The sequence below is a fragment of the Antrostomus carolinensis genome, unplaced genomic scaffold (genome assembly GCF_000700745.2).
Source record: "Antrostomus carolinensis isolate BGI_N321 unplaced genomic scaffold, ASM70074v2 scaffold9557, whole genome shotgun sequence".
Lineage (NCBI taxonomy): Eukaryota > Metazoa > Chordata > Aves > Caprimulgiformes > Caprimulgidae > Antrostomus > Antrostomus carolinensis.
Window position 1 is genome coordinate 89,010 of NW_010326602.1, and position 14,344 is coordinate 103,353.

General features: G+C 40.7%; 1 protein-coding gene across 1 annotated transcript in view; it reads right to left on the bottom strand.

The window, feature by feature from the left end:
- The window catches only part of DAAM2 (dishevelled associated activator of morphogenesis 2), a gene marked incomplete at its 5' end in the record, with an annotated part of 54,240 nt that extends 41,749 nt beyond the window's left edge, over positions 1-12,491 (bottom strand). Inside the window, 8 exons of the mRNA XM_010171634.1 lie at positions 2,995-3,312; positions 4,272-4,456; positions 4,874-4,932; positions 6,389-6,527; positions 8,064-8,181; positions 9,123-9,189; positions 11,339-11,442; positions 12,381-12,491. Coding sequence (XP_010169936.1) covers positions 2,995-3,312; positions 4,272-4,456; positions 4,874-4,932; positions 6,389-6,527; positions 8,064-8,181; positions 9,123-9,189; positions 11,339-11,442; positions 12,381-12,491 — 1,101 coding nt within the window. The remainder of the gene's footprint in view (positions 1-2,994; positions 3,313-4,271; positions 4,457-4,873; positions 4,933-6,388; positions 6,528-8,063; positions 8,182-9,122; positions 9,190-11,338; positions 11,443-12,380) is intronic.
- Between the last annotated feature and the right edge of the window lie 1,853 nt (positions 12,492-14,344).

Below are 14,344 nucleotides of genomic sequence, written 5' to 3' on the forward strand. Positions count from 1 at the left end.
TCCTATGTGGTATGTAGAAGAAATACTTTTCTTCTGAGACAATTTCACCCAGGTCTGTTTAGGGCTGCCTAAAGAAAACCCCTTTCAAATCACTGACTAGAGTCATTACCGGCCTGACTCTAAATGGGAAGCTGCTTCTCCAGCCATGACATAGCAAGCAGCACAGTTTAAAGTTGACTTGATTTACTCTGATAACTTCAAATCAATAGGTTTATATTTATGAATTGTAACAAATTTAGTAATTATATTAATCTATACCTCCAGTGTGCTTGAAACCAGTCCATCATTTGGATTAACCATAAATGTCTGGTTCCTGTTTGACCTTGGGTGTTGTCTAAAATTCAGAGTGGGAGAGCAAACTCCACTTACTGTCCAGAAACAAAGAAAGGAATCTTTCCAGGACATTACAGTGGTTACATTGCAATATCTTTTTCTTAAAAAACAGAGATCCTTGGCACCAGCACTACTGTAGTGCTGTATGAATGGAATTCCCAGACAATGCTATGGTGCCGTATGAATGGAGCTGTGGTGTGGAAGGGCTTAACCAGAACTCAGCCCATCCATGCATCTAAATGACTTTGCCACTGATCATCAGCTCACATCAAAGCCAGTACAAGATCTTTAATTCTCAAAGGAAATTAGCAGATTGCTGGAGTTTCCTTGTTAGAAGCACGAATACTTTCCAGTCAAACCTTTTTTCATGGTGCCCATGGGAACTGTGGACAATCTGTTATCGTCAACTGCTAAGAGTTTGAATATATTTGATCATTCTCCTAACACCCAACAGCTCAGTCCTTTCCTTCCAAAGATAATATCAGCATTAGGAAAAAAAGGTGTGGTATTATTGCCTGGGAGAACAGCCTTGATTCCACTACTGAGAAAGTCTATCACAAACAATCCCTCTTGGCCAGCCCCGTCAATTCTCCTCTTGGGCTCTGTTGGGTTTCTCTCACTCCCTTGAGGCAGGCTGCATGGACAGAAAGATGTTGACTCTTATGTGGGCTGCATCAGTCCTGGCATCATCTTCACACTTAAGAAAGATTAAGAGAGAGACTCTGTACTAAATGCTTTGAGAAGGAAAGTCTAAATAGTATGCAGAGATACTAGAGAGCTGGATAACATATTTGACCTGGCTGCAGCCCTGAGTTTGTGTACAGCTCTGTTCCCAACACTGTGTCACCACACCTTACTGTGCTGCACGGTGCAGCCATGACTGTGCTCTTTGCTAACTAGACCGCTCTTTTAAAACAGAAAAACATACACATGGTGTCAGATGTATTTTTCCTCAAAATGTTTTTTGTGGGGAAAACTTGTATTCATGTGAACTAGAAGTTAAACACTAACACAAACCAGAATAATACTATGCACACTTCCAGGCCTCAGTTTCTCATCCTCAAAATCTTGAGATACGCTGCTGCCAGCCAGTGTGCTTGGTGTTAGTCTTCATTAGTTCATATATGGCTACTTTGACAGCTCAGTACAACACTACAGAAGTGCTGCAATGGTAACAAAAAGCAAGATGAGGCCATCCGACCTACCCGTGACACTGCATTCAGAGGATTCATATCCATGTGAAGAGAGAAAAAGTGCCTGGTACTGAAGCAGGCAATCTAGGATAACTGATGAAGATGGCTAAAATATATTGCCTCCTCCAGCAGTCAGTGGACTCAAATTATTCCGTAACAAAGTGTACCCCAAATAAGAAAGCAAGACACCTGCGTCTGTACCACAGCCTCTGTAGTTTTGCAGAGACTTTACTAGGTCAAAACACTAACACTGGCAAACACCAAAAAATGAAGCCTACCTTCTTATGCCCCTTTCCCCAACTTTTCTGCCTTCCTCAAAACAGCACCTTTTACCCACCTCACCACCCAGGTCTTCAATTTTATTAGCACAGCTGCCTTCACTCCTAACCAGAGGGCACGATAAGCCTACAGTTACTGTACACTAAACAGAAACACCTGTGACTCTCTCTTTTCAATATACATTCATATATATACATATATTAGTTATTATTTCTTTTCTTCAGAGCACTAAGTCCCATGTTCTGCAAAGGAAAATAAATACCCAGCCTTATATTCTCTCCCACACCCCCCACGTGGCCTTGACAGACCAGCACAGACGGTGCAGCAAATATTTCACTTCACTTTATTTTAAAGAAAAGGAGAGAGGGGGAGAGAGAATTCTTGTGGCATTCCAGAGGTCCCTGGACACTCATTCCAAATGCCAGAGTTGGGCCCTGGGTGAGTTTCAGTCTAAAAGAGAACCTGGGTTTCTAGGCAGCCATCCAAACTCAACACAGACATTTTTTTAAATTTCTAAATCAGTAAAAAAAATTAAGACCTAAAGAGAAGAGAAGGGAGGAAAAAAAAAAAAAAAAAAAAGGAGAGAAGGAAGAGAAAGAAGGAGGGGAAGGAGAAGCAACAAAGATAGCAGAAAATGAGTGCAACAGGAATAATCTAAGTCCTTTGGTTTTATTGCCAATTTGGAGTTTCATCATCAAAAGATGAAGTTGTAACCACGCAAAGGGAAGGGCAGCTTCCCTCATGGCCATGAGAATCAGACCACTTTTCTCTCCTTGGTGACAGCTCCTGCCAGGGTAGAGAAGGCTAGTTTTGGAGATGATTCTCACCATGTTTTGCCCACACTGTCTCTGGCCATCCTTTTCCCTGATGTGCAAGTGAGGGCACGCCAGTCCTGGAGATGTCCAGTTCTGGCTTACGTATTCAGTCCCACTACAGCTTTGCCTACCTGATGGCACGCCCAGTTCTACTGCAGCTCAATCTAACCAGCACCTGGGTCATCACAGGAGATATGCTGCACTGCTGAGGAACTAGGGAGACTCCCTCAAGATAGTTAGTGACTCCTACTGATCTTAGCCCAAGGAAAGCTGCAATATCACTGGCTTCTGTCACCTTGTACTTCATTGCATTAATCAACACCAAGTTATACTTAGAAAGTAAATTAATTGCTGAGAGTACTGCAATTTCTTACCTCACTCAGCTTAGCCCAGTTGAAGGATTTCAGTGGGTGTGAAGGCTGTGGGATAGACTTCTTCTTCAGGCTGGTGCCACTGCTGCTGAAGGTGGTTGTTGAAGTTGGTGGCATACCCATGCTGAAGAAAGGTGGTGCTCCTGGTGGGGGAGGAGGTCCTCCTGGTGGAGGCGGTGGAGCAGGAGGAGGGGGACAGCTGGAGAAAGGCAGAGGAGGTGGCAGTGGGGGCAAATTCTCAGACATGTGAGAAGAGGACAAAGCTAATGGGCCACCTGGAGGGGGAGGTGGGGGGGGTGGGAATGAAATGCTGCCCCCTTGCTGGAAAATAAAAAAAACACACAGAAAAAGAAAGCAAACAGTTTAAAGGCACAATAACTCCATATTGCCAGCTGATGTGATTTTATTACGAGTCTCAAAATATTTGATGTTTTCTTTAAAACCTCCTGCACTCAAAGCCATGCAATAAAGGGAGGAATCTCAGCTTTCATTTAAGAGAAAGTTTCAAGCCCTTGAAGTTGTGGAGAAGAGCTTGAAAAAAGGAATCATAAATGGCTCAGAAAAACAGAAAGCTAGTAAAAGAAGCCAAAATGTATTATTTTCTCCTTATGTATGAAAAAAGAGAAAAGTTCAATCTTATGAACTTTTGAACTCCTGGGTTTTAAACCTTAGGGTTTGAAATACTGAATACCTGTCATTAGGCCCCACTAATGCAAAGTGGGAGAGGGGAGGAAGGAATGAATCTGCTTTCTGTGGTGTCTAACTTCTCAGTGCCGTGTCCTGGTGAGTTGAGGCTCAGGCACACTGCTAGGACAGAAGGAGCACCAAGCAGGAAGGAGTAGCTGCAAATGTCACTTCTGCAGAGCTCCAAGGCAGTACAGATGCTCTTGAAGCATGACAGGAATCCTATTTCTTCACTAAATTTACTTTCAGATCTGGGAGTTTTCTCCTATTCCACTGAATTAACAACCACAACCATCCCACTCAGCAGTAAAAATTACGGCTTTGAGAAGGACACGTGTGACTCAGCAGCTCCTGCAAGGAAAGTGGCTGAGGAGAACGAATGGCACAGCCCATGTATTATCCATTCTATACCACCAGCTCAGGGATTTGGGTCTCAGCTAAAAACTGAGAAGCTTCTAAGTATTCATCTTTCTAGCTGACTAGACAGACTCTTTCTGTACCGACCATAGGAAGTGTTTCACTCATAATGTGCTTTTGTTCATCAGTCACTAGTTAGCAGACTTCAAACAAGGATGGGAAGAGTCCCAGTCTCATACCGAGAACTCATTAAGCTGAGCCACCAGTTCATTCATCTGGTCCCGGGTCTGGCGCAGCTCCAAGGATTCCTTCTGCAGCTTGTCCTTCATTTTGTTCAGTGTCTTCATCATTTCATCTTTCTCCTGGGTCTTTGTCTCACATTCCCGCTCCTTCTTCTCTAGCCTGCTCATCAGCTCGGCATGATCTAGAGGGAACAGGCAAGTAGGGTTGATGACATAAAGCTTATGAAGAGTTCCTGAAGGGATGCAGGTTATGCTGAAATAAAGCTGACAAATTTGTCAGTTCAACTGGGTATGTATGACGAGAGCAGGAAAAAGAAAACAAGAGTCTGACTGTCTTGACAGTGGTCTTCAGTGATCAAGACAGCAATGCCCGAGTTTCACTTACACTGTAAAATCACTTCATGTGAGGACTGAGGGAAGCCGCATCCTATGAACACGTAAACTGATTGCTATGAGACAAAATGTACTGGAGGGAACAAAGCAGGGTTTGTCCATGAAAGGAAAAGTTGTGCACAGTTCTGCTTTCTGCTGCCCTGTGGCTGAATCAGGATCAGTCTTGCCTCCTCTTTTGCTTTGCCAAGCACAGAGGATGTGCTCACCTTTCCGAAACTTCTCTGCCTGGTCCCTCCACTGCTTGACTTCATTTTCGTTCACCAGCCTGAAAGATGAAATCAGACCATTTAGACTTGTTCTGAGCTACCCACGCTGAAAGGCAAGTGGCCATTATGTGTAATGATCAGCAAAAGGCAACCTGGTGAATTTACATGTTTGTACAGGATCACACCAGTGGTCAGTCTGGTTCCAGATCCTGATCCTTTACTGTAGGCAACAGCTAACATAAATGTGATTGTTTGTTGCTCAAAGTCCTGAAAATGGATAAAGGACTGCCTGGGGAAAAAAATCCTGACATGTTCCCGTCTTCAGGTAATGCTCTCAAAATCATCATGTCTACTTATTTTGAAAGAGAGAAGCATCACTAAAATAATCATAGCTACTGTGGGTTACAAATTACCCCACTCTGAATATGAGACCAGATTGCCATATTTTTTTTCTACTTTCTGTGGTTCTATTTTTTCTTTCTTCCAAGGAGGGAGGATGCATATCTATTGGGTAATATATCAGTAACAACGCAATGCTCATATCTCATCCTGGCACAGCTATTTCCTATTACTGAAAGAAAATATGCAGGGCATGCTGGAGACTGATTAGATATGCAGAATGAGAAGTAGCTATGAAAGTAGAAAGGGAAGATCAGGCATGAGGTCTACTATGAAGTCTGGTACCCAGACAGACAGAAAGAGGTCAACACCAGTATATTTTTCCATGATGAGAAATCAGTTTTGATTTTGGCTCATGCCTGTAACAGGAGGAACTGTAAGATTTTTTAGTACAGGAGAATTTGGTTTCATATGAGGCTTATGTTCTATAAAATGCTCTTTTCAGTGGATAATTCAGAAGGGTAATGGGCCATGAATTACCTGCAGAGGCAGATGGATGGGATGAAGAGTCCAAAAGTTTGGCTAAAAAAGGACTGAGAACAGGGAAGTTGAGATGAGAGCCAGCTCATGTAGCTAGACTTCTCAAATGATGCATCCTATGGGAAAAAATAATGGTCGTGCCCTCAGCCAAGTCTGTAGGTGAGAGCATGCAGACATTTTATGAAGAGGTAAAGGGTTTTGTGTGCTGGTTGGGGGTTGCTTTTCACTATTTGAAATCTTTCTAAACTATGTGCTCATTAGTGAGGAATGAGATCTAAGTTGAGATGACCACATTTTATTTTTTTTTTAGAATCAGTGAAAGCTTTCATCAACATTCTGAATGAAAAAAGGCACATGAGGAAACCTTGTTATAATATCATGGGTATTTTTCCTTCTCTTCTAACCAGCTTAATATTTAACAGAAATTAGAAGCCAGAAGCAAGGACTTTGCTAGAAAATACTGTCTGGTTAAGATGTCATTAGAAGGAAACTATTTAGAAGACTAAGGAGGCAATGAGAAGCTGTGAGTTAAAATAAGAAACTCCTCAGATATGATATTTTATTTCCTAAGCACATGCATACTTATCATATACTTATACCTGCATAACTGAAACAAACGACAATAGTGCAGCTTACATTTTAATTATATTTTTTACATTGAAGTTTTCCAATGGAGCTATATCTGGATCATCTCCTCGTTCATCCTGAAGAACAATTTGTTGGAGTATTCTGTCCAACAGCTGCCACTGCTGGAAGTTTCCTCCATTTCTCTTATCTGCATGGAAAAAGATCAACCCATGAGAATTTCAGTTTCCATGTTAAAGTGCATAGATCTGCTAACAGACTGGCATTCTTTCCTTTCCACCTTCCATCTCAATCCTGTATGTAGAAAATCATAGAACACAAAGCCTAACATCAAACTGTTGCTAGCAGATTATTTAGAAACACCTGCCATATTGGAACAGCACATAACAGGCACGGGCAACTCTGCGCCTGATCTGCACATTCAGGCTGTGTAACCCTTTTGGCAGATTAACTCTAACTTGCACTTCAAATGCCTACAGAAGTGATTCCTTTGTGATAGCTGTTACTCAGTATTTTCTGGGGCTTGATGTTGGGGTTCTTTTTGGTATCTAGGTAACATCCTGACCAGGCACTATAGAAACAATCAGACTTTCTATCTGCATGTTCAGTTATCTGTGGGTCAATGAAATTCAACCGGCATGAAAAATTCATACAAACATGACAAAAAGTGTGGAGAGAAAGAACAGAAATTGAACCAAAAAGACTGATCCCATGGACATCAAACAGAAGATCCAGAGCAACGTAAAATTCACCTCAGCTCCTTGAGTTACATAACCTAGACTTTTAGATTCTTTAAAACTGTTCCACTACAATCCTGTCCTGGCCTAGTGGGATTTATCTCTTCTGCCACCAAAAATCCAGGTCAATACCTAAAGCTCAAGGACTGAATTAAAGAGTAACATCAAGGAGACCACCGGGACAAAAAACTGCTTTAATTTGTGCTTGGCAGTACTTGAATCTAATGAGTGCCTGAAAACATACCACATGACTTTCTGAAAAAGCACAACACAGTACATCTCCCTCATGTTCCCTTCTCAGTTTCACTGTTCAAATACAGCTGAAAGTAATGAAGACCAGCACCTGATAACTAAAATGATCAAGGCAGGCAGTTCTTTAGTGATCTTGCTATGCCTTTGCTCAGCTGCTACCCTCTGGAAATGCAACTGAACTATTATATTACAGTTAACAAGAAGATTCCTATCATTTCTCTTGAAGACAAATGCCAATTTTATTTTTCAGTTTGAGTTCAGGAGCTATCCACTGATGTGTTGCCATGAGATAGCAGCCTGAAGACTTACTGTGGAATTTCCCAGTGACAGAACAGCTTTCAGTACTGTATTGTTTCACCAGAAAAATTCCTCACTGCATTTTGTTAATATTCAAAATGGTATCTATTTCTGGGAATTCCCTGATCTAGAGCACAAGGGCTCTTTCTTTTTTAAATCTTCTAATTTCAAATCATTAAAAGCTCTGTCAGTGACTAACTGGAATGTCTCAGCTAGTTAATTTTATTTGCAAGTGCAGAGAGGTCAAGCTGCTGCTTTAAGTACTGTGACAAAATCTGCTGGATGGAGCCAGTGTAAGATACCAAGTCCCTTAGCCACTGCCAAGTTCTGAATGGAAGGCAAGGGCAGTGTGTGGCCTGGTATCACTGACCCTGTACCTAGACCAAAGCTTCACCCAGTTCTTGAATACCCCTTGCTCTGGAAAACTGTGATGTACTCACATGGCATCTGCAAGCAGTGCTGGAGGATGGATAACAAATAGGGATAGGCATCTGTGTGCTTCAATCTCTTCTTGATCAACTCAAACATCTGAGAGGCACTTTTTGTATCAATGTGGATCTGAAGTGAAAGAAAGTAGTGAAAGAACAAGTGAGAGAAAAACCATGCACAGTGAAAGCCTGACTAACTGTGAAAGATCTAATCAACACAGATACTGGCAAATTTCCAGCAACTGGACCTCTGTAGAGTCTCCTGCAATGTCCAGCTACAAGTTCCAGTGAGGAGCAGGAAAATGGGTCTTTGAGACCAGCATTGCCATCCCCAATCCACTATCGAAAAGATCCCCAAAGTAAAGGGCTAGAAAGGTGGGAGGCATGCAAAGCCAACATGAGCTGTTCCAGAGCAAGCAAAACATTTGAGTCCTAGAAAGTGGCGCCACAAATAGTAGAAACTAAGCAGAAAAGGGCTAGTTGTTCTGTATTTGTGTGTGTCAAGAGCTGGTCATGGAGAAAGAGGACACTATAACTATTTTGGACCCTACAGCCTCTTACTGTTGAGGCTAGAGGTTGTGGAAACTGTCCTTGTTCTATGCTCATCTAAAATCCACCCAATATAAAACACTGATCCCCTCCACAGGCTTTGAAGTGACAGTCTTCAAGAGCATTTCCTGTAATCTTGGGAAAAGCATCAGAGAAGAGCTGAGGCTTCACCCATAGTCCTGTAAAGGGAATGTCTGAAACTGGAATGCATCTGGATCATCAGGACTGAGAACAGAGAGCAGGGTTGAGAACCTCCTCCACTCCTGAACCTTCGGCCAAACAAAAGAAAGAAGTCTTTGTCAAAGACACTTGGCAGACGCCCTGTCTGTGATCATTGTTTTCATTGTTCACACATCACAGACCCCCTACTTGCTAAATAAGAAACAGTGAAAACAAGAGCACCAGCCACTCTCAGCACCCAAGTCAATCATTGTTTTCAGGGAACACAAAGGGAAGTTGCACCAAGCATCCAAAATGGATGTTCAGCTTTGACAAGTTCAGGTACTCCAGAGAAAAACTTACCAGGTCAAACCGTTTGGCAAGTTCCAGGTCATCTTCATTTCTGACCATCTCAAAGAAATCTAAGTGCCTAAGAGAAAACAGAAAACCAAAACAAACAAAACCTGCCAATGTTCATGGTATCATTCAGACTTAAACTAAGTGCGTCACTACAGAAACAGGAACACCTCATTTCCAGCTAGAATGCTTGGAAATTGGCAAACCTTTCTTACATGAAGTGCTGGGAAAGGTTTGCAAGGCAACGCTTAGGAGTCGGTCACAGGCCAAAAGGAATGTCTGACTGAGGTATACATGCTCTTTAATTCTTGTGCTAAATCATTGTGTTGAGGTAAGGCTGCTAAAAGTAAATATAAAATAGGAAAGGGATATTCTATTTGTGGTGAATGCAATGCCTGCAGTGATAATACATTTCTAAAAAGTCCATGCCATTCTTGTTAACCAGATATTACACCATTAACAAGTAGGTATTTTTACATGGTGGAGCAGAGATGCATTCAGTGGATTAGTTAAACAGCACAGCTCACAGCTGTCTTCACATTTGCCTATTGATGAGCACAGCAATATGTCTCTGTTGGGATTTGGGGGACCTAGTGAGAGACACATTGGACCATGGCATCTGGATTTCTCTTGCATGGAAACCAAAGCACAGCAGACAATGTGAAGAAAGGCAGTAGCACATCCCCCTGTATAGACCTGGCATATTATCTCTGTAGTCCAGAAGTATGTAATCCTTTCAAACCTCTGTGATCATTCTCACCACTGCAATTTGTACGATCCAAAAGTGCCTCTAAGCCCCTCCTAAACACTCCTGACCAAAGGAATAGGGCAGTCCTATTGCCTATAGGACAGATTCTCTTCTTGGTTATGATGTTGTAGATCAAAGATAACATTACTGGTTCCAGCTCTGCAGCAAACTGTAGACACATACAACTGAATGCAATCTCTCCCTGTGACATTAATACACAGGTATATGCCTCCACCTGCTCAAAGATGTGAGGCCACTCTTTATGACAGGCAGCTGGCGCTAACCTAATGCTTATGCAGAATCTCAGGCACATTACATTTGCCCCCAGGGATAGCTCTATCACCCTATAGCAGCTCCTGGCACTGGATGTTTGAGAAAATGGTGCCTTGAAAACTGCAGGCACAGAACTGATCCATAGGTTTTTCACCACGTGCTTTGGCAAACTTGACACTTCTATACAGGAAATACCAGATATCAGATACGTGTAAATCAGGCCTGCTCTGTAGGAAGGGGCTTGGAGTAGCAGAAAATAAGGGATAGCAGCATGTCAGCAGGTCAGTGCCTCTCCACAAAGCTTAATGTGGTCACAGGAGAAGGTAGACTGCCATGGCTGCCTGTTCTGACACCTTAAAATGGTTCATTTTTTTTAATCAAATGGATTTTACCAGGCTCCTCACTGGTTCATCAGTCTTTTAGCTTCTTGAAGCATCTCAGTCAAATTGTTCAGATTGTTTACTCCAAGTTTATTTCAGCATTTGTGAGGCGTTTAATTTAAGGTCATTAGCAGCTTCAATTATTGCGGCAAAACATGGAATTGCTAGTGGAGAAAACATTTATTACCCATATAACTCTTAACACAGTAATTTGAAGGTGCCATTCAGTGTTACATTTTGTGCAGTAGCAGAGCTGTTTGAAGATGCTCCCTATTATTCTCTCTTGCCCCCTTGCATCTCTACCCCTTCGCCCACCACAGGTCCCCTTCTGTCATAGTTGTGCCAGAGCCACTGTTTGTGAGGTTGTGGTACAATCTAGATCACAAAAAAGGCTGAACTTGAAAAACTTCGGAAACTTAGAACCTGCACTTTGAACACACATACTCAGTCTCAACGAAGTCAGTGAACTACTGGCTTCCCTTTCTCCTACCAGGACAGGCTTTTGTTCCTGTTATCAGTTTGGCTACAAGATAAAAAGAATTAGAAGAGTATCTTTTTTTATTTATTTCGCTTGCCATCTCCAGCTTAGAAGAAAAGCAATTCATGAAGTCCTTGCCACAGCCACTGCCGATTTAGTATGTATGTTTCCTACTTTATCTGCTGATTTTAATTTTAAGGGCAAATCTTCTTTTTATCTTTAAAGGGAGTCAGTTTTAGGAAGAGACATAGACAGCATTGTGCTTAAATCTGAAACTCAAATGGAGAAGAGTTTCTAAGAACTCTTCCTGATGATCAATAACTTTTCTCAGAAAATGTCTTACCTGTCCAGTGTGGCATTCTCATGTCCTCTTAGCTTGTCAATGACGGGTTGAATCCCCAGCATTAGAAACTCATATCGTAGGTGTAATCGGAACTCCAAATTGTCCTTTAAAAAGTGAGGGAAAACCAAGTTATTAGGTTCCAAAAGCTTTTAATCACATTTTAAAAAAATAAATAAATTGCTTAAAACCTCATTGCTTCCTTTTTTAATATCCTTTATCCTGACACAAAATTCACAGGATGATTAATTACAGTAAAGTAAGTAAAAGAAAAAAAAAAAAAAAAGCCTTTGCATGTTTCACTTAAAAATACACTCATTTACCAACAATGAATTCTGCAAACCCAGTCAGAAAGACAACACACTCCATGTTGTTCCACAAAGAACAAAAAGTATCAGTGTTTGTCTGGCTGCCCATTAGACATCTGCCTCCTGCTTACAGATGAACAGTACTGCAGTCTTCCTCCTAGTTTTTATGTTTATTTGCCATAAAATCACCATATACTCTGGCAATCTTGTCTATTGTGGTTTAACAAAAAACCAAAACCAAACAAACAAAAAAGCCAATGTAACAAAAGTAACACTTTTAATGAAACAAAAGTAGTTTGAAGTATTCTCCAGACTCAAAATAAAGTCTTGTTAATGAAAGAAAAACAACAAACAGTCTTTTCTGAAATGTCTCCCTTTGATGTTTTGAGTTTGGCTTTGAGACAAAACAACTTAACATTTAAAAATATTTCTGAAGGTAAACCAAAATGTTTTCTAAAAGGCTGAAACCAAAATGTAAATGCCTTGCAGATCTTTTTTTAAAAAAACCAACCCCAAAGCAATCATTTCAGTGTAAGTAGTCTATGTTACATTAGGAGAGGCTGGGAATGAAATGATGTAGAAAATATTATAAGACTGATATTAACAATTAAGCATTATTTTCCACAAACCATATCCACTCAGTAAGAGAAGATTTGTGACTTAATCTACTAGACATTTCCAAGGTTAATTAATTCAAACATAACATTTTAGAAGGAATTTCCAGGGCAGTGACTCACCTCACCAGCACCAGCATTCAGAACAGCATTGATAAAGGACATGATGGCAGTTTTGAGATTTACTTCATCTCGGTATCGCCCCATGCTTCGGTCTAGTTCATTCAACAATGTCTGAAACAGAAGATCAGGCTGGGTTAGGGGATATAATCTAATTTCTTGCACCATTTTGCATACTGTTTAAGGGACATGCCCACAGTCTTCTTTTGATTTGTTATATATCTGCTTAAAGAAATATTTTTTTCAGACAAGGTTGTTAGCAATTTTGTGTATGCCTCAATAAACAAATGAAGAATAGTGGTAGGACTAAAATGCCCACCTAATCCTAATTAAATGAAAAAAAAAAGTTGTTGTTTTTTTTAAACAAGCTATTATTTGAGAAAAGGCAGATGCCCTTTATAGTTCCTGTCAACATTATCTAAGAAAGCAGCCAAATTATATCCTTCTTCATCAGTTAACTGTATATGGTGAATATGACAGGGAGTTTATACATGCAGAAAAATAGCATCAGAGTCATACATCCTTTCTACTCACATCACAAGTAATTTTCACTGTTTTCTTGGATCTCAGTGGGACAGATTGCACTTATGTCTACAGGGGGAGAGAATTCTAAAGAGAAGCTGTCTTTTGAGGAATAAAATCTATACATGGACCTTGGAAGACTTCTTGTTCCTTCACGTACAACCATTTCACATGAAGCAGACAATTACCTACCTCTTTGTAAGCTCCTATTAGGGATTTGCAAATAACAGGAATATCCCCTGTGCATACAGCTCCAAAGCCCAAAGGTGAATTACACAGCTCTGCTGGAAGTGCCGTTAAACTCCAGTTTCCTTGCTACAGAATCATAGAATGGTTTGGGTTGGAAATGGCATTTAAAAACTGTCTAGTCCAACCCTCTTGCAACGGGCAATGACATCTTTCAACTAGATCAGGTTGCTTAAAGCCCCCTCCAGCCTGACCTTGAACACTTCCAGGGAGGAGGCACCTACAACTTCTCTGGGCAACCTGTTCCAGTGTCTCACCAATCCCCTCATTAAAAAAAAAAAAAAAAAAAAAAATTTTTCTGTTATCCAATCTAAATCTAGCCTCTTTAGTTTAAAACTATTACCCCTGGTTGTGATGCTACCGGCTGTGGTAAAAAGTCTTTCTCTGTCTTTCTTAAAAGCTCCCTTTATATATTGAAATGCTGCTATAACGTCTCCCTGGAAATTGTATGTCTCCCTATCAACTAAAGAGCAGGGTTATTTAGCACAGAAATGCTTTTAATCTAATCTTTACGTACTTACAAATATTTCACCATAATCTTGTGAACATCGGGAGATGAAGGAGAAAAAAGATTAGACAAATAATGTTGGTTGCCTGTACCTTATATGGCCTATTTAGGATTAATTCCACCTAAATATTTACCAAAGAGGCTGTATGTAGAAACTGATTAGCCATGAAAGCAACTCTACTTTTAGCTTTGTGCTGATGACCATGAATTTTCTCTTCAGGATCTTCTCTGATCAGTTCATAATTCCAAGGATGATTTTCCTTACTGGAAGAGTAACAAATTCCTCTTGAGATCTGCCAGTTCATAAGTACACTTCTCACTCCAGTGTTAATAATAAATGCCCCACACTCATCTATTTGTTTTTGCTGATGCACTAGAAAAGACAGAATTCTTTTTACTTTTCCCAAGAAGTTTTGGCCATAAAGGGAGAATGAAGACAAAAATAACTTTTTAGTGTTCAGCTCAGCATATCCATCTTAACAATATTTTGAAGCTATGATGCTGAGTAAGGAAGTTCATTTTCCTTTAGTCAGTCTTCTGTCCCTGGCTAGTGAAAATGTTCATTCATAGCAAAATTTTTTCTGTGCTAGTCATCGGTTTCTTAGGTCTGTCTTCTTTCCTGTAGAAAAAGCACATCACCATGGAGATATGCCTCAAAAAACACGGGGAATATCCTCCTGTGCATTCCCTA